At 42.8% G+C, this 21019-nt stretch overlaps 1 protein-coding gene and 1 pseudogene across 2 annotated transcripts in view; one reads left to right on the top strand and one right to left on the bottom strand.

The window, feature by feature from the left end:
- Positions 1-2416: 2416 nt before the first annotated feature.
- LOC100688450 lies at positions 2417-3892 on the bottom strand (annotated as a pseudogene).
- Positions 3893-9243: 5351 nt separating this feature from the next.
- Positions 9244-21019, top strand: part of NIPA1 (NIPA magnesium transporter 1) — a 53573-nt gene continuing 41797 nt past the window's right edge. Inside the window, exon 1 of one of the 2 annotated variants that reach the window (XM_038532564.1) lies at positions 9244-9421. In XM_038532564.1, coding sequence (XP_038388492.1) covers positions 9253-9421 — 169 coding nt within the window. In that variant the 5' untranslated portion in view covers positions 9244-9252. The remainder of the gene's footprint in view (positions 9422-21019) is intronic. The other variant, XM_038532565.1, reaches the window with a different exon arrangement.

Genomic DNA, 21019 nt, shown 5'->3' with positions numbered 1-21019 from the left:
CACACAGACAGATGTGTAGATAAACATAAATAAATAGATGAAGAAGCCATTCTGGAAGAAATATTAGCCAAGGAATAAGAGTAAACTCCACAATAAGAATTTTACTCTAGAAAAAAAAAAAAAGAATTTTATTCTAGGATGCTGTTCTGAAAAGAGCATAGCAGCTGTGAGACCATTGTACTTAGGCTTGTTTGCAAAGCTTGCCTTGGGGTGGCATCTGGAAATGTAGATTTAGAGAGTTCACTTACTACTCCATTATTATTTATTTCCCTAACTGATTAGAGTGGCTCACTGCCTAACCTATTTGTACAAACAATATTGTTTATGCTGAACTTGTGCTTTCCATTAGTCTTGAATTTTATTTTAATTTTTTAAAGATTTTATTTATTTATTCATGAGAAACAGAGAGAGAGAGAGACAGAGAGAGAGAGAGACAGGCAGAGGAAGAAGCAGGCTCCATGCAGGGAGCCTGACATGGGACTCAATCCCAGGTCTCCAGGATCACACCCTGGGCTGCAGGCGGCGCTAAACCGCTACGCCACCGGGGCTGCCCAAGTCTTGAATTTTAATGTGACTGATAACTGATAAAATCCTGGACTCCTAGGCTCAGGCAAGTTTCCCTGGCAGACAATATTTCAGGCATATTATCATAACTTGTTGAAGGAATTTAGCACATGCATGTGACTTCTTTTGAAGATGACTCTTGGAAGCTCCTTGTTTCCTCTGGATCTCATCTCATGGACTTTTTCCTTTTGCTGATTTTGTTTTGCATCCTTTCATTGTAATTAATCATAGTCATGAGTATGACTATATGCTCAGTCCTGTGAGTCTTCCTAAGTGAATCATCTAATTTCTGGGTGGTCTTAGAAACCCCTGACACAAATGCTCAATAAGAACAAAAAAATCATTGAAAGAAGAGCTCAAAGACTGGATAGCAAACAACGGATTTGATGAAAAATAAAATTTCAGAGCTAATGAAACACATAGAATTTCACCAATATATAGACATAGAGGATAAATATTGAGATAATTAGAAAAGAACAAACATAACATAAAAGACTATCCAACATAAGGATAATTGCTTTCCTTAAAATAGAGAACTCACCTGATGGAACATATGAAGGGGAGGGTTAGCTTGGGGATATTTAAAAACACAGTGGTAGAAAATGGCTGGGGGCAACTGGGTGGCTCAGTCAGCTAAATGTCTGCCTTTGGCTCAGGTCATGATCTCAAGATCCCAGGATCAAGTCCTGCCTTGGGTTCCCTGGTCAGCAGGGTGTCTGCTTCTCCCTCCCCATCAGCCCCCTCTCCTGCTCGTGCTCTCTTTCTCTTTTTCTCTCTCAAATAAATATATACATTTTTTAAAAAAAGAAAATTGCTGGAAGAAGGAAAAACAATCTACAAAAGAAAGGATATACTATGTACTAGTAGAAATGATAGATTGTTCAGTGTGATATATTCTAATTGAGTTATTGAGCTTTGAGGATAATAACTAATTCTGCAGATGCCAGGTAGAAGAAAGAGAGATGGAATAAAAGAGAGCCTCTACTCTTGTATATTTCCTTCAAAAATTGGAAGCAAATACATTAAAACATTAAGATTTGATAGATTTGAAGGGATAAGTACATGGCTTATTAAAAATGTTATTCTCTGTCCTTTATATGCATTAGAAATATTTTATAATAAAAGAGAAAAAACATTATTTTTTTTTTCAACGGGACAACAGACTGGGGGCCTTTATTGGCTGGAGATGTCTACTTCCAGGGGGCCCCTCCCTCTCCATGCCCCCACCCCTACATGGGACACAGGAGGGGGTGGGGCTTCGGGGGCAGGTCCTATGCAAGGAATCCCCAGCGTCCTGACAATTTTTTATTTATTTATTTATTTATTTTTTTGCGTCCTGACTATTGAGCTCAGGGTGGGGACCCAGCACCAGAAATCAAGGAGAGGAGGGGTATGTTGGGATCCCCAAGGTTTAGCTGGGAAGGAGGGGGAGGCGAGCCCTTCCCCATCAGCCCTGCAGGTGCCAAGGGCCCAGGAGAGCCCCAACTCCTGGCTCCCTTCATTGCCTACAGGCCCCGAGGCTTGGGCAGCTGTTAAGACTTGAGCCCACCACCCCTCCTCTGCAGGCCTGCATCATCCTATTTCACAGAGGGAGGTGGAGGCACAGGGCTCTGAGCAAGGCCTCACCTCTTACCTGGGCTGCCCCTCCCTCTCAGGCCACTGTCCTTTCTCAGTTTCCTATTTGGCTTACACAGGGAGTCAGGACCAAGACTTGCCCATCCCAAAGGCCTAGGTGACAGAAGGGACCCTGAGGACATTAATAAATATGGATGGGCGGTCCCTGGAGGCAGTTGGCAAAGTTCAGGCTGGGAAGGGAAGCCTGGCCTGGTCTGCCCCTAGGGCCGACCCACCCTCAGCCTCTCTTGTTGCTGCTCCTGGGAGCCACGATTGCGTAGTTGGCCGCATGTCCTCCCCTCTTGCCCCACAGGAGGCTGGGAGTGCCCGGGCCAGCAGGGCCTGTCCCCGGCCCCTCTGGTTCATAGAGCCCAATCATTGTTTCCAAGATTAAAGCCCTCTCAGCTAAACTCTTCAAAGCTTCGTGTGGTTGGTGCAACTCCTCCCCCCATTGGCTCTTCTCCCCAGGGTCTCCTTTGGGGTCAGGTTCTCTCAGCTGCCCCATGGAGCCTTGGGGGCCAGGCTCCCCATGCAGTCCTCTTTCTCCCTTCTCTGCTGGGTGGCCAGAGATTCCTTTGGGTCCAGTGGGGCCTGGGGATCCCACGTGTCCAGGACTCCCAGGGATGCCAATGGGACCAGGAAGTCCAGGGGGACCCATAGGCCCTGGAGGTCCTGGGAGTCCAGCTGGTCCCTGGGGCCAGTGGCTGCTGGTCTCAGTGAAGGTGTTGGACAGTAATGGGTCCCCATACTGGGGGTACCAGATGTGAGGTGGCCCAACAGGGGCTGGGGGCCCAGGGGGGCCAGGAGGCCCTGGTGGGCCTGGAGGTCCCCACTCTCCAGGGTGCCCACAGCTCCAGCCTGGCCAGGGCTTCCTGGGGGACCTTGAGGACCTGGTGGCCTCTCATCCCTGTTGGGCCTCGGCTGCCAGTTTCTCCCTTAGGGCCAGTGGGCCCAGGAAGCCCCTGGCCACCAACTCCATCATCTCAAGGGAGCAGTGGGGCCCTCCTGTTCTGACTCTGGGTAGCCCTCGGAGGCCTCCATCCCCAGGGCTGCCCTGAGCTGCTGGGGAGCCCCAGAGTGGGTCGGCAGCAGGGGTTGGGAGCACTGCCTGCTCAGTGACAATGAGCGCTGCCACCTTGACCTCCAGTACCTTCAGTCGCTTGGTCAGCTGACACTTTGCTGCAGTTGAGGCAACCTGAAAAGGCTGTGGGCCGAAATGCCATCGGTCGCATGGTGTTGCCTGACCACCCGGGGTCCACGAAACCAGAGGAGCCTTCCTCACAGTTCACCCGGAGTGCCCAGGGCAGCACCTCCACTCCCGCGCGGTCACTGTCTCGTACATCACTTTGTAGGAGGGTCTCACCACCGCTGTAGCTGCTCCCAGGGCAGCTCACGGGCCAGGCGCAGTGCCGCAGCGCTCGTTGAAGATAGGTACCATTTTGCACGTGGCATGAGATGGTACGGGTCACCACATATGAGCACCAGTTCCTTGTTGGGAGAACGGGGCTCCCTCGACGCTCCACGCGGCGCCGCCTCCGGGGAGCAGGAGCCCGAGGCAAAGCAGCGCCCAGGCCCGCGCGCCCCGGTGCTGCGCCCGCGCCCTCCGCGCACCGCCCCTCGCCGCAGCCGCCGCCGCCGCCCGCGCTGCCTGCTCCCCAGCGCCGCGGCAGGAGAGGGGCGGGGAAGCGGGCGCCGGGCGGGTGAGAAAAAACATTATTAAATCTTTCCTGATTCCTTATTTGTATTTAAACTCTTCTCAAACATAGAAATAAAAAATATTTTTTTTTGAAAATCAGACTGACTTCAGAGTTAAAAAAAAACACACCACAAATACTTCTACTGGAATGTTTGCAGGTGGTGAACATCCAATTTTTGATCTAAGCTCAGGTCTTGATCACAGGACTGTGAGTTCAGGTCCCATAGTGGCCTCCATGCCTAGCATGGAGGCCACTTAAAGAATGTTTTCAAACACATGAAGAGAGAATAGCATGAAATCCTCATATACTTTGTACTTGTTGCCCAACTTAATTAGCAACTTCCTGCTATTTTTACTCTTTTAATCTTGATGGGAGAGGCAATCACAGACGTGCAGTCTTCTGACCCCTGCTTGGCTGCATGGGAATGGGTAGAGGCCTAGAATACTTCTTTTTCAAGCCGTAAAGAGCCTTGGCAGCCTGTGCTGCTATCACCTTGTGGGGCATTCTTTCCCTGTTTCAGATTCTGCGTATTCCTTTGTTCTGCTTGAGCATGTGCGTCGTAGGTCATGTGGCCAACCCCGCTACTATATCCATTCCCAGCAGGGATGAAATGGGGTCCTTAGCTTGAAGCAAAAGAGGGGTGAATGCAGATCATTGTCCTGCATTGGCCACAGGCTGGGACCTGTTGACCATGATAGACTAAAACCCACCGTTGAAACTGATTCCTGTGAGAGTAAAGTGTCATTCTATCTAGTGAAATGTGTCTCTCTTGGTGACCCTAGCATTTATAAAGCATGGAGGGAGTAGACATCTTGTGACTACTATTCTGGGTGGCAGGTATCCATACCCTATTTTGCTATCCAACATGCAGTAGGATTCTTTCTTGCCTGGAGGTGGTAACAGGTGTCACGTACTTGATCAATCCATTTACACATATGCTTACACACTCCTTTTATTTCCTTATGAAAATTTAAAAAGCAAATCCCCAACATAATCATTTCACTTGTAAATACTTCAGTGGTTGTCTGTAATAAAGATACTAATATAATGACAATTTCATTAGTACACCCAACAAAATTAACAATCATTCTTTAACATTATTCATACCCCATTTGTGTTAAATTTGACCTCAGACTCTTAACATTTAATGCCAGAAGGTGAGACAATGTCCGCAATGTTTTTGGGAAAGAAAGTACAGTCTTGAAAATATTAAATTCGTGCATTTTGTGGTTCAAGTAAACATTCCATAACTAAAGAACTCAAAGATTCTAACACCTATGGTTGCTTATTTTTAATATATGTTCATTGAAAAATTTGTGAATTGAAAGATAGGAAAAAATTGGCTAAAGGATGATTTGAATAATGAACCCAGTTAAATATATATTTAAGATTATATAAACATAGGGGTGCCTGGGTGGCTCTTTTGGTTAAGTGTCTGCCTTCGACTCAGGTCATGATCCCAGGGCCCTGGATCAAGCCCCGCATGGGGCTTCCTGCTCAGTGGAGAGTATGCTTCTCACTCTCACTCTCTCCCTGCTCATGGTCTCTCTCTCTCTCTCTCTCTCACTCGTTCACTCTCTCAAATAAATAAATAAAATATTTAAGATTATACAAATAAAGAATTATGAGTACAAGGTAGCCTCTAAATGTTTTATGCCTTGACAAAGTAAAAAAAAAAAATTGCAAGGGGATGGTAACTGAGCTGATTTCCTCATTGGTCATCGCAAGGAGTCACATGATACTGTCTCAAAAGCTAAGAGAAACCTAGTAACTGCCTAATGTTTTTCACTGCCTAATGTTTTTCACTGACAATTTTAGAGGCGTCTTTTAGGAACTAGTCTCTTGTGGTAGAATAGTATTTATCTTAGCTTCAGTGGACACTCCATTTTTATTCCAGTTTATAAAATGTTAATTAAATCCAAGTAATATACATTTGTTGCTTTTGAATTAAAATACTACATGTGCCTTCCCATTTGATAAATGTCTATCATTTTACCCAAATACTCATCTGGAAAAATGTTTGGAGTGGAGGTTTTTTTTTTTTTTTTTTTTTTTTTGAAGATTTTATTTATTCATGAGAGACACACAGAGAGAGAGGCAGACACAGGCAGAGGGAGAAGCAGGCTTCCCACAAGGAGCCTGATGCAGGACTTGATCCTGGACCCCAGGATCATGCCTTGAGCTGAAGGCAGATGCTCAACCACTGAGCTACCCAGGCGTCCCATAGAGTGGCGTTCTTAATGGTAATAATAGTTATTTTAGGTGACTGAATTTGGGGTGAGGTTTTTTTAAAATTTTTATTTATTTATTCATGAGAAACACACACACACACACACACACACACACACACACACACACACACACAGATACACAGGCAGAGGGAGAAGCAGGCTTCATGCAGGGAACCTGATGTGGGACTCAATCCCAGGTCTCCAGGATCACGCCCTGGGCTGAAGGCAGTGCTAAACAGCTGAGCCACCCAGGCTGCCCTGGGGTGAGGTTTTTATATTCTCTGGCATTTACTGAATTCACTGAGTTTTTATTTATTTATTTATTTATTTATTTATTTATTTATTTATTTATTTATTTATTTATAAATGAGCATGACTCTTTTTGCCAAAAGCTCTAAAGGCATTATTTAAAATATATGTATATTAAATAATATGGCATTATTAGAAAGGTAAATTATTATTATGCTGGCAATGTTGTTGCTGCTGCTTTCATTTGCTTGCTTCTGCTGAGATTTATGATAGAAGTTATTGCTTATATCAGGAAACCTCACTCATGTTCACAGGTATATTTAAAAAGAATAAGCAACCACTTCATACCTACTAGGATAGCTATTTTTTAAAAAAGACAAATGGAAAATGACAAGTACTGGTGAGAATGTGGAGAAATTGGAACCTTTGTATATTGCTGGTGGGGCTGTAAAATGGTGCAGAGACTATGGAAAAGTTTAGGAGTTCCTCAAAAAACTAAATATAGAATTACCATATGACTCAGCGATTCCACTCTTAAGTACACTATACCTAAAACATTTTAAGTCAGTTACTCAAACAGCTACTTTCATGCCCATCTTTGCAACATCATTCACAAAAGCCAAAGGTGGAAACAACTCAAGTGTCCATCAACAAATAACAGATAAACAAAATGTTGTATGTATATACAGTGGAATAATACTCAACTATAAAAACGAATAAAGTTCTGACACATGCTACAGCATGAATGAAACTTAGAACCAAATGAAAACCAAGCTAAGTCATAAGCCAGTCATGGAAGGTGAAATATTGTATAATTCCATTTGGATGGAATATCCAGAGTGGGAATATTCAATACTCCAAGTAGTTTCGTAGTTACCAAGGAGTAGGGGTAAGAAGTGGGGATGGCTGCTTAATAGCTACAGAGTTTGTTTCAGATGATGGAAAAGTTTTAGAAATAGCGGTGAGGGTTGTACAACCTCGTCTATATAATTAATGCCAGTGAACTATACATTTAAAAATGTCTAAAATGGCAAGTTTTATGTTATATACAACGGACCTTTGAACAATGTGGGATTTAAGGGCACCGACCACCCCTCCACACACACAGGAAAATCCGTGTATACCTTTTTTTTTTTTTTTAAAGATTTTATTTATTTATTCATGAGAGACAGAGAGAGGCAGAGACACAAGCAGAGAGAGAAGCAGGCTCCACACAGGGAGCCCGACGTGGGACTGGATTCCGGGACTCCAAGATCATACTCCAGGCCAAAGGCAGGCACCAAACCGCTGAGCCACCCAGGGATTCCCTCCCACCCCTGTATACCTTTTGATTCCTTAAAAACTTTACCACTAATAGCCTACTGTTAACTGGAAGCCTTACCAATAACATAAACAGTAGACTAACACATATCTTATATATTATATGGATTATATATTATAGTCTGACAATAAAGTAAGTTACAGAAAACATCAAGAAAATCGTAAGGAAGGAAAATACATTTACAGTACTATATTGTAACAAAAAAATCTGAGTATAAGTGGACCCAAGCTGTTCAAACCCATATTGTTCAAGGGTCAATTGTATGTTACAACAAAAAAGAATAAACAATGGGCTAGATTCATTCAGCATAAACGTTTCATAGGGAAGAGTATATGATTTCATATACTATTTGAGTTTGCTCCACAAACTAATAATGCTGTAGATGTAGATTTATACTCTTTAACTGAGTGTTTTCAAAATTTATAAAGATGTTTATTACAGCATCATTTACAATAGAAAAAAAAAACTGGTAGCCAAAACAACCAACCAACCAACAATTGTTAAATGGCCGGACAAATTACAGTAATTAGCTTTATGGGAAATTATACTGCCATTAAAATAATAATTGTGGGGATCCCTGGGTGGCTCAGCGGTTTAGCGCCTGCCTTTGGCCCAGGGTGCGATCCTGGAATCCCGGAATCGAGTCCCACGTCGGGCTCCCTCTGCCTGTGTCTCTGCCTCTCTCTCTCTCTTTATCTCTCTATCATAAATAAATAAATAAATAAATAAATAAATAAATAAATAAATAAATAAATATCTAAAAACATAAAATAAAATAATAATTATGTAGCAACGTGGAAACTGATTATGACATTAAGTAAAAAGGATATTTTGTATATTATTATTTGATATTATGTAAAAGTATATATACTGAAGGAAAATATCTAGATAATAATTAGGCTAGAGATTGTGGAATTTTTAAATAAATAACTAGTACTGTTTTCCACGCTTCCCTTTATTTTGATATATTTTATTGAAAATAAATTAGGAAATTAGGTGTTACGGTTGCAAGCCGGACTGCTGCACTGTGGCGACGGCTTGGCTTCACGCCAGCCCGTCGTCCCATCCGAGGGTCTTCAGCCGGTGGTCCAGGGTTCAGGCCCTGTCGAGAGTCCCCGTGGGCCTCTGCCTGCAGCCTTGGCGGGGATGCTGATCCCTCCTGGTCCTGCCTGCGTCCTGCCGGCCCCTCCTGGTCCCAAGCGGCGCATGGGACACTTGCTGAAAAATGATTTATCTGAGATAAAACTTAAGTGGGGTTCCTGTATTCTCATTCACCTCCAGCCTACCTCGAGCGCCCGCTCCCTTTTCCCAGCACCGCCCCCTCTTACTACTCCCTCTCTCGGCCCCTTCCTCACGGTCGCTCCTCCGGCCTCCAGGCTCGCCGAGTCCACCCCGCACCGCCCGGGACCGCCGTGGCCCCCCCGGGCGCCTGCCCCTGGACGCTCCGAGCGCTCACCCCACCCTCCCGCGGGCGCCGGCCCTGGCTCCCCGAGGCCGTCCCCCACCCCCACCTCGGTCCCGGCTCGGCGCGCAGGCGCAGGCGCGGAGGGCGGGCGCGGGCGCGGGCGCGGGCGGAATGGGGACTGCAGCGGCGGCGGCGGCGGCGGCGGCGGCCGGGGAGGGGGCCCGCAGCCCGAGCCCCGCTGCCGTGTCGCTCGGCCTGGGCGTGGCCGTCGTGTCGAGTTTGGTGAATGGGTCCACGTTCGTGCTTCAAAAAAAGGGCATCGTGCGCGCCAAGCGGCGAGGTAGGGCGGGCCGCGCGGGCTGTGCTCGGGGTGGAGGCGGGGGTGCAGGGAGCCGTCGCCGGGCGCAGGGAAGGGGCGCGGCTGCTGGCCGGGGGGTGCCTGGGTCCTCCCTCGGGGCCGGCCCGGGCGGTAGGCGGAGCGCGCCTGGCGCCCGGCGGGAGGCTGCGCGCCCACCTGCAGCGCGGCGGCGGCCCGGGCGGGTCCCGAGCATCCCCGCCGCGGCCGCGCCCTGCGCTCCCGCATTCCTGGAGGCGGCCCGGGCCCTGGCCGCTGGGACTCCGCATCTTGCTGCTCCCGCCGGCGGCCTGCGGCGCCCCGGGTCGGTCTGATAGTGTTGCTCCGCGGACTTCTTCCTCCTCCCCAGACCCTCCCGCGCCCTCTGCAGCCGCGCCGCCTGCCAGCCGCCCTCCGCTTGGAGCCCGCGCCGCCGTGGCCCGCACTCACCGCTGCTCGGGGAGCCTCTTCTCTCAGAGGAGCCCCGAGGAGTCGAGGCGCGGCGCCTGCCTGCAGGGAGCCACGGGCCTTCCGCCCGGGCTGTGGCCCCGGCCGCCGCGCACTCGGGAGACGGAGCCCCGCTGGTTTGCGCCCCTCTCCCGCCAGCGTGCGGGAGGAAGCGCTGTGCACTAGGCCGGCCGCGGCGCGGCGCGGCGGGGCGGGGCGGGACAGGCGGGCCGCGGAGGCGCGCACCCTCGGGGTTGGGCAGCAGGTCTTTGCTTCTCTTGAGCTTCTGTTCCCGGGGCCCTTGGTTAAGCCACTCTGGTTGAGACTCCAGCCGTCTGACTACAAGTGATCTTTAGTGTGAAGAAAGCGCAAAGCAGATATTTTAAATAAGCAAAAAATGGGCCAACTGAGTATTCCCCCGGTGGATTCACTACCAAACCCCACTGCTTAGTGGTGGGAACGTGAGAGATGGAGCACAGTTCTTTGCTGACATTCCTCTGTGCTAAGAGAGGCCTGAGACAGTTTACTGAATGCGAGATATAGCATGCTTTGAAACGGAAAAGAAATGCTGCTCCCAGAAAGACAGAATCTTGTGGTTGTTAGCTGCATTTTAATAAGAACGGTATTAAGAGTTCTTTGGGGGAAATGAGACCACCAAGTCATGGGTTTGAGAACAAGTAAACTTATTTAATAGTTCTGATTCTGGAACACAGGTGAAACTTTCTCAGAGTGTCCTAGATGGTCAGCCAGGAGCCCCTCCAGTAAAGACATAAAAGGGACCTGTAATCTCAAATGAAAATATAAAATCATGGATATTCATTTAAAGAACTCAAGTTTGGAGTGAAAACACTGAAATTTACATAAAATCTAAATCAAAGCAAATTCAACAGATATGAAGACACAACTCGCAGTGGCAGAGTTTTCAGGGAGCCAGTTTGATGGGCTTCAGGAGTGTGTGAAGTGTTTGCTGTGACTCAAAAATATTTTTTTTATTTTTTATTAAAGATTTTTAAATTTATTTATTCATAGTCACACACAGAGAGAGAGAGAAAGAGAGAGAGGGAGAGAGAGGGAGAGAGGGGCAGAAACACTGGCAGAGGGGAGAAGCAGGCTCCATGCAGGGCACCTGACTTGGGACATGATCCCGGATCTCTGGATCACACCCGGGACTGAAGGCGGCGCTAAACCGCTGAGCCACCAGGGCTGCCCTGTGACTCAAAAATAAACAACACATGTGCCCATTGGTAAGATGTGTGAGAAGGGAACTCCACCTCTGTGATGGTCCTTCCAAAAACCTACAACCCCAGTCTCCCCATGAGAAAAACATCATACAAACATGAATAGAGGAACAGCCTGCAAAATATCTGACCAGTCCTTTGCTAAGGTTGTAAAGTCTGAGAGATTGTCACAGACAGGAGAAGTCCAAGGACACATGATATTGGGGAAAATCTAACGAAACCTTAATATAGACTTTAGTTAATAAAAAACAATTATTGAGTAAAACTAAAGTTATTTTAGCTCAGCTTATGTATTTGAGGGAATTAATGAATAAGAAAATAAAATAACTAGAAAAAAATCCGGCAGTGATTGATACAGTTATTTATAACTACATAACATCCCTTTAAATTAATAAAAGTGAAAGTGTAATATTTGCTAATTCCATACTTCCCCACTTATCCACTTGCGACAGATTCAGGTAGGCTGAGTTGTTCATCATGATGGAAGACACATATCCATTTGTTTTGATAAATTTAGTTTTTATTTGTTCAGTAGATTTTCATGAAGCTCTTATTATGTGCCAGACACTAACTATTGTAGTTATTGAAGATATGCAGTTTTAGAATCTACTCTCCCTAAAATTTTTTCCCACCTCTGATAACAAGCAGCAGAATTGTCCATTATAAAATGCCTGAAATGGAGGATTTAGGAGGAAAGAGAAAATAGCCAAGAAGTAGGAAGTCAAGTTCTTGCATAAAAAGACGGTCAGTTTCCTACATTATAAAAAACTCTCACTGAAAGCTTCAATTTTAAATGAATTGCCACATGAGAGCATTTCTTTGGAGTTTTACCTTCAGGAGAGGTAAGCTCTGGTCTCAGCCCTTCTACTGTGGGTTTTGGGGCAAGGCTTCCTCTGTTATAGGCTTTCACACACCTTGAAAGGACCTTCCCAATGAATGGAGTACCCAGATAGTCCACGAGCACAACACAAGCTCCTAGTGGACTGCCTGACTCTTGGGGAACCTTTGAAGGACTCTGCATGGGAAGAGGACATGAGGGACCACAGATCATTTTTACATTTATAGTGTTAGAATCCAGGTAAAGCAGGACTTAAGTGAGAGAAACAAGGTAACCACTGGGTGTGAAAACATTTGTGGAAAGCCAGTTACAGCTTTTAGAATTCCTGTGCATATAGGTGAGGATGGCCAGGGAGTATGATAGCATGAAGGTGGTATCCTGCCCTGGAACAGGCTTTGTGGAAACAGTTTCAGGAAAGTCATGTGCTTGAATTTGCTGGAGGCTTTGGAGAATTGCCTAGTGAGTTGCTGTATGTAGAATGCCCTAGACTAGGATGAACCAGCTGATCTTTTTAAAATCCCTTTCATCGAAGCCAGGAGATATCACTTCATACCCATTAGGATGGCTATTGTAAAAACAAAACAAAAACATAAAATCACAAGTACTGGTGAGGATGTGGAGAAATTGGAAGTCTTGTGCACTGTTCATGGAATGTAAAATGGTGCAATTGCTAAAAAAAAAAAAAAAAAAAAAAACAACAGTATGGTGGGACGCCTGGGTGGCTTAATGGTTGAGGGTCTGCTCAGGGCATGATCCAGTCCCACATTGGGCTCCTTGCAGGGAGCCTGCTTCTCCCTCTGCCTATGTCTCTGCCTCTTTCTCTGTGTCTCTCATGAATGAATAAACAAAATCTTAAAAAAAGAAAAGAAAAGAAAAAACAGCATGGCAAGTCCTCAAAAAATTAAACATGGAGGGAACCCTGGGTGGCGCAGCGGTTTGGCGCCTGCCTTTGGCCCAGGGCGTGATCCTGGAGACCCGGGATCAAATCCCACGTCGGGCTCCCGGTGCATGGAGCCTGCTTCTCCCTCTGCCTATGTCTCTGCCTCTCTCTCTCTCTCTCTCTCTCTGTGTGTGACTATCATAAATGAATAAAAATTAAAAAATATAAAAAAAAATAAACATGGAATTGGAATTACTATATGATCTAGCAATTCTACTTCTGGGTATAGACCTAAAAGAAGTGAAAGCAGGATCTTGAACAAATATTTGTATATCCGTGGTTATAGCAGGAACAAAAGGATGTAGTGTGGACAAAACATGGAAACAACTCAAATATCCATTGATAGATGAATGGATAAATAAGTTATGGTATATACATTCAAGGGAATGTTATTTAGCCTTAAAAAGGATTGTAATTCTGACGCGTGCTACAATATAGATTAACCTTGAGAACAATATGCTAAGTGAAATATACCAGTCAGAAAAGGACAAACACTTTATGATTTTACTCAGGTATCTAGTCAAATTCATAGATAGGAAGTAAGATGGAGGTAACAGGGACTGCAGGAAGCAGAGAGTGGAGAGTTAGTGTTTAATGGGTGCAGTGTTTCCGGTTGGAAAGATGAAAAAGTTCTGGAGATCAGTCGTGGTAATAATGGTCGCACGACAGTGTGACTTAATGTCATAGGATCACACACTTAACAAGGTTTAAAATGGTAAGTTTTATATATATTTTACATAATAGAAAAATCCTTTTCAGATTTCATAGTCTCCTTGCTGAGGAGTACAGCCTAGAGGTGTAGTCACACTCTTAAGACACTTAGAAGGTGAGTGAGAGTGGAAACTGGTATTCAGGCATTCTGCTTGCTGTCCTAAGCCTTCTGTGCATTGTTTCTGCAGGGTGTGTGTTCCATGGCTATGAGATGCATGTGTGCTTTCTCCTTGCCTCTTCTGCCATCTCCAGGCACACACTTATGATCTCAGGATTGTGGGATTGAGCCCTCGGTGGGCTCTCAGCACAAGAGTCTGCTTGGGATTCTCTTTCCCTCTCCTTCTGCCCCTTCCTCTGCTTGTGTACTCTCTCTCTCAAAATAAATAAATAAATAAAATATTAAGAAATAATTTATTCTCATTTTCATATGATATAAGCAAAATACCCCTTGGTCTTATTGGACCTGTTGGACACAGTATTTCTTCCTCAAAAATATTTATAGGTATAGTATAAAATATAACGGTATTTATATTTTCATTCTTTTAATTAAGTCCTTAATGAGTAAGCAATCATCTTCTATTTTATTTTAAAGATTTATTTATTTATGATAGACATAGAGAGAGAGAGAGAGAGAGAGAGGCAGAGACACAGGAGGAGGGAGAAGCAGGCTCCATGCCGGGAGCCCGATGTGGGACTTGATCCCGGGACTCCAGGATCGCACCCTGGGCCAAAGGCAGGCGCCAAACCACTGAGCCACCCAGGGATCCCCGCAATCATTATTTAAAAAAAAATCGTTTCAACTGTGAGGGACTAGAAAAGACCACTTTTCACATTAAATAGGTGATGGGTATTTTTTAAATTTATTTTTTATTGGTGTTCAATTTGCCAACATATAGAATAACACCCAGTGCTCATCCCATCAAGTGCCCCCTCAGTGCCCATCACCCAGTTACTCCCAGCCCCCGCCCACCTCCCCTTCCACCACCCCTAGTTCATTTCCCAGAGTTAGGAGTCTTTCATGTTCCGTCTCCCTTTCTGATATTTCCCACTCATTTTTTTTTCCCTTCCTCGGTGATGGGGATTAAGCAGTTTGCTTGTGATGAGTACCAGGTGATGTATGGAGGCGTTGAATCACTATATTGTACACCTGAAACAAATATTACACTGTACAGTAACTAACTGGAATTTGAATACAAACTTAAATACCACTTTCCAAAAAGTAATATGCACAATCCCACAGTCCCTCAGTCCACACTCCTTAATACTTCTGGCCCAGGAACTTGTGACTGTAAACTGACCTCATTTAGATATTGCCTGAAACAAGCTGAGAGGCAGTGCCCTCGACCCAGGGGCGGCAGTTAGGCAGAGGGTTTGGCTGGCTTGTTCATGTCCAGTCTGAACTCTTTGGGGTGATGTAATTATTCAGCAGAATATATCATAAATTCCCAGACATAATCATATTTTTAAAAAGCACCTTCTTCCTGACTAGAGTTGTTGGTAATTGTTTAAAATCTGGGAAGTACATAAAACTATGAATAGGAAAATTAAAAGTATCATCTCCTCAACTTGAGATAACTTTTTATAGTTAGGGTGTATTTCTTTCTATTCACATTCAATAGTTATCTTTCAAAGTAGAATTTTAATGAAAAATTCTACATACAAAATATATCTAACACATATCTAGGGTATAGAGTAATGACCACTACCCATCAGATATTCCAAAAAATTATATATCCTTAAAATCTCAAAAAATGCTTTTTATTATGGAAAGTGTCAAACGCATACATAGAAAAAACAGTGTAATGGGCCCTCATTGTACTTGGCTTCAACAATCATCTTACTTCATCTGTCCCCCAGGGTCATCCCTCACCCTCAGCCCACTGGGAATTTTGACCCAAACTTCAGGCAGCATACTGTCTCCCCTAGATATTTCAGCAAATATCCCTTGGTTCGACAAAACCATAATATATTATACCTAAAGATTAACAGTTAATCTTTAATATTCTCATGGTCAGTGTGTAATATTCTGTGATTATTTCAAGTTTTCCCTCACTTTATCTTTTAGAATCAGGATCCGGTTCTGGCCCAATATTGCTTTTAGGTAGTACATCTCTTTATGTACTTTCTAAAATGGAGCAGAACATACATGTGTCTGTGCTCTGTGTGTCAGTTTATATCTTGTGGTTATGTTCCATCTGTCATGAGCTCATCCCATGTTATTAGATAGTATTTGAAAATATATTCAGTGGCTGTTACCATTCTCCTTTTGTAGGACATGGGTGTGTCTAGTTTCTTTGTTAATGTAATATGTTACATTGACTATCCTTTCATGTAAATCTTTGTGGGTTCTTTCCTTTGAGTATCTCTCTTGCAGTAGAAGTTTAAAAGTGATGTTCTTATAAACTGTGTGTATGTATATATAGCCAGATTGATTTCCAGAAATATCATATCTATTTTCAATCCCACCAGCAATGCCTGGGAAGCATGCTCATATTTAAATGTAGTGGAAATATAAACATGTATACCCCAAATTCATTTCCACAGTTTTGACTTATCTCTTACAGTTCCATTCTAGTCGTCATGACTGAGAGCTCATTATCATAGATTGTTCTGTTCACATCAAAAGATCACACTGGTACAGGTATAAATATCTGACATCTACCTGTCATGAAAGCAGGAATCAACCACATTGGCTTCTCTGCCCTCAGGGTGCATCAGGGGCAGCCTCCATCTCTGGGAGAGAAAGCCCTGCAGTTATAGCAGGGAGAAAGTAGATGCTCTTTAAGGGCAGAAACTATGCCTTGGAAGTCTTTTAAAGTCTGTATTCACTAAGGACTGTGTACATGGTGGTTCTAATAAATACTTAATAGATAAGCAGAGTAAGGAAATGGAATACAACTATTGACTGAGCTTCCTGGAGGGAGTAGGATGAGAAAGGAGAATGTGTTAATATATACCACATTCATTTTCCCTTTGAAGCACAGAATTTCATTTTCTGAAGAAACAGTGAAACTTTATCACAGCAGTTAATGTATTATGGTCAACAGTGTGAGGGCTAACCTGGAAATTTTTATGTATTGTTTATGAACTATTTCTTTTAAAAAACACTGGAGTATAATTATGTAAACTGCACAAATCTTAAGGGTACAGTTTAATGAGTTTTGAGAAATAAATACACCTGTGTAGCTGACACCCTAGTAAAATAATTGATTATTGCCATAACCCTAAAGAGTTCCCTATGTCCTTTTTCATTTTGTCTTCCTCAAACAAGAATACCCATTCTTCTGATACCTATTTGCACAGAGTGAATTAATTTTGCCAATTCTTGAACTTCATATAAGTGGATTAATACAGTATGTATTTTCTTATGTCATCATGGTTTGAAGATTCATCACGATGTGTGTATCAATAGTACATTTCTTATGTTGCTGGATAGTGTTCCATTGTTTGAATACCATACTTTGCTTATTCATTCTTTGGTGATGAACATTTTGGTTGTTTCCAAATTTTTAAGTCTTTTAAAAACATAATGTTTTCATTTCTTTCCAGTAAATACCTTGGAGTAATAGTGTTGGTTAATGAAGTAGGTATATAATTAAATTTTAAGAAACTACTGAACATTTTCCCACTATAATTGTACCATTTTACATTCTCATTAGCAGTATATGAGGGTTTTTGATGTTCCGCATTCTTTTTTTTAAATTTTTTTAATTTTTTTATTATTTATTTATTTATTTACTTATTTTAATTTATTTTTTATTGGTGTTCAATTTACTAACATACAGAATAACCCCCAGTGCCCGTCACCCATTCACTCCCACCCCCCACCCTCCTCCCCTTCTACCACCCCTAGTTCGTTTCCCAGAGTTAGGAGTCTTTACGTTCTGTCTCCCTTTCTGATATTTCCCACACATTTCTTCTCCCTTCTCTTATATTCCCTTTCACTATTATTTATATTCCCCAAATGAATGAGAACATATAATGTTTGTCCTTCTCCAACTGACTTACTTCACTCAGCATAATACCCTCCAGTTCCATCCACGTTGAAGCAAATGGTGGGTATTTGTCATTTCTAATAGCTGAGTAATATTCCATTGTATACATAAACTACATCTTTCGTTGGACACCGAGGCTCCTTCCACAGTTTGGCTATCGTGGCCATTGCTGCCATAAACATCGGGGTGCAGGTGTCCCGGCGTTTCATTGCATCTGTATCTTTGGGGTAAATCCCCAACAGTGCAATTGCTGGGTCGTAGGGCAGGTATATTTTTAACTGTTTGAGGAACCTCCACACAGTTTTCCAGAGTGGCTGCACCAGTTCACATTCCCACCAACAGTGTATGAGGGTTCCCTTTTCTCCGCATCCTCTCCAACATTTGTTGTTTCCTGCCTTGTTAATTTTCCCCATTCTCACTGGTGTGAGGTGGTATCTCATTGTGGTTTTGATTTGTAATTTTTATTTATTTATGATAGTCACACAGAGAGAGAGAGAGAGAGGCAGAGACACAGGCAGAGGGAGAAGCAGGCTCCATGCACCGGGAGCCCGATGTGGGATTCGATTCCTGGGTCTCTAGGATCGCACCCTGGGCCAAAGGCAGGCGCCTAACCGCTGCGCCACCCAGGGATCCCGATGTTCCGCATTCTTTTCAACATTTTGTATTGTCACCTGTTTAATTTTAGCCTTTCTGATGAGTGTATAGTGGTATCTCATGACTTTCATTTGCATTTCCCTGACACTGTATGATATCAAATATCTTTTTTAAAAAAACTTATTTATTTTGGAGAGAGAGCGCACAAACGGGAGGGGAGAGGGACAGAGAATCCCAAGCACATTCCATGCTGAGCATGGAGCCTGATAGGGGGCTTAATCCCACAACTCTGAGATGATGACCTGAGCTGAAAACAAGAGTTGGGTGCTTAACCAACTGTACCACCCAGGTGCCCCAATATTGAGTATCTTTGTGATCTATTCTGGAGAATGTTTCATGTGTGCACTTGAAAAGAATGTGTATCCTACTGTTTATATATATATATTTTTTTTTTCATGATGGTTTTATCTGTTAAAACCAAACCTTCCAGTATTCAAATAACTTTTTCCATAATTTTCTGTTTAGATGGTCTGTCTGTTGATGTGAATGTATTATTATCCTTTAGTTCCTTTATGTTTATTATTAACTGTTTTATGTATTTGAGTGCTGACATGCGAGGTGCTTAAATATTTACAATTGTACATTCTTGTTGGATTATATTCTTTATCGTTATATAGTGGCCTTCTTTGTCTCTTGTTACAGCTTTTGTCTTAAAGTCTATTTCATCTATTTGTTTTAAAGTATATTTTGCCCAATATAAGCATTCTTTGCACACTTTCTTTTGATATCCATCCCCTCACTTTCAATCTGAAGGTGTCTTTAGATCTGAAATGAGTCTCTCTCCCATATAGATGGGTTTTGGTTTTTTAAAATCCATTATATCACCCTATGTCTTTTTTTTTTTTTTACCCTATGTCTTTTTTTTTTTTTTTTTTTTTTTTTTTTTTTTTAATTTATTTACGATAGTCACAGAGAGAGAGAGAGAGGCAGAGACACAGGCAGAGGGAGAAGCAGGCTCCATGCACCGGGAGCCTGATGTGGGATTCGATCCGGGGTCTCCAGGATCGTGCCCTGGGCCAAAGGCAGGCGCCAAACCGCTGCGCCACCCAGGGATCCCTACCCTATGTCTTTTGATAGAAGCATTTAATTCATTTACATTCAAGGTAATTATTGATATATATGTATTTATTGTTATTTTATTTGTTTTGGGGTTGTTTCTGAAGATTTTCTCTGATCCCTTTTTTCTATTTCAAGGTTTGCTGATTTTTCTTTAATGATATACTTTCTTTCTCTTTATTTTTTGCATGTTTAGTAATGTCTTTTGATATATGGTTACCTTTAGGTTTGTATATAATTTCTTGCGCTTAGAGCAATGTTTATTAAATTGATAGTTGTTTAAATTTGAACCCATTCTTTACTCTTCTCTCCATGTTTAGCTATATGTTATTATATTTTATGTCTTTTTTTGTGAGTTCCTTGAGTTTTTACAAAACATTCATTTTAACTGCTTTAGGGTGTTCTACTTTTACACCGTCACTTTTTATTTCTCCTTTCCACCTAAAAAAGTCTTCTTTAATACTTCTTGCAGGGCAGGTTTAATGATCACAAACTCTTAGTTTTTGTTTATATGGGAAACTCTTTAGCTCTCCTCTATTGTGAATGATAGCCTTGCTAGATAGAATATTCTTGATTGCAGATTTTTCCCTATTCATTACTTTGAATACGTTATGCCACTCCCTTCTAGCTTGCAAAGTTTCTGCTGAAAATCTCCTGCCAGCTTTATGGGTTTCCCATGTAAGTTACTGTCTTTTGTTTTACACTTAAAATTTTTTTCTTTTTCACTATATTTTGTCAATATAAGTATAAGATGTCTTGATATGGATCTGCTTTTGTTGATTTTGTAAGGGTTTCTCTGCCTCTTGGATCTGGATATCTGTTTCCTTCCCAGAGTAGGTAGTTTTCAGCTATTATTTCTTCAATTCCATTTTCTGCTCCCTTTTTTTTCCTATTCTTCTAGGACTGATGTAATACAAATGTTCTTATGTTAGATGGAGTCACTGAATTCCCTAAGTCTATTCTTATTTTGCATAATTTTTTTTCAGCTTGATTACTTTCCATTATTCTGTCTTCTAGGTCACTAATTCATTCCTCTGCTCCTTCTAGCATGCTGTTCATTCTGTTAAGCTTGTTTCTTGTTTTGTTTATTGATCCCTTGTCTATGGCCATACCACCCTGAACGCGCCCGATCTCGTCTGTTTATTGATCCCTTTATCTCTGCTATGTTGCCTTTTTTAAAATTTATTTTTTAATTCAAGTTTTGTTAGTTAACATATAGTGCAATATTGAGTTCTGGAGTAGAATTAAGTGATTCATCACTTACATAAATACCCATTGCTCATCACAACAAGTGCCATCTTTAATACCCATCACCCATTTAGCTGATCGTACCCCTCCCTCCCTCCATCAGTTCTCAGTTTGGTCTCTGTCATTAAGGGTCATTTATGGCTTCTTTTTCTCTCTTCTTTATTTTTTCCCCCCTTCCCATATGTTCATCTGTTTATTTCTTAAATTCCACATATGCATGAGATCATATGGTATTTGTCTTTCTCTAACTGACTTATTTCACATTCTTCTATGTCATTACTTATTTTTGTGTTAAGGGTCTCAGTCATGTCTTTCACTCTTTGCTCAAGTCCAGTGAGTATCCTTATGATCATTATTTTAAATTCTCTATCAGGCTAGTCCCTTATATCTGTTTTGCTTAAATCTCTGGCCATGACTTGTCCTGTTCTTTCCCTTGGGATAAATTTCTCTGTCCTCTCATTTTGTCTGAGTCTCTGT

The sequence above is a fragment of the Canis lupus genome, chromosome 3 (assembly GCF_011100685.1).
Source record: "Canis lupus familiaris isolate Mischka breed German Shepherd chromosome 3, alternate assembly UU_Cfam_GSD_1.0, whole genome shotgun sequence".
Lineage (NCBI taxonomy): Eukaryota > Metazoa > Chordata > Mammalia > Carnivora > Canidae > Canis > Canis lupus.
This window is presented reverse-complemented; position numbering and strand designations above follow the sequence as displayed.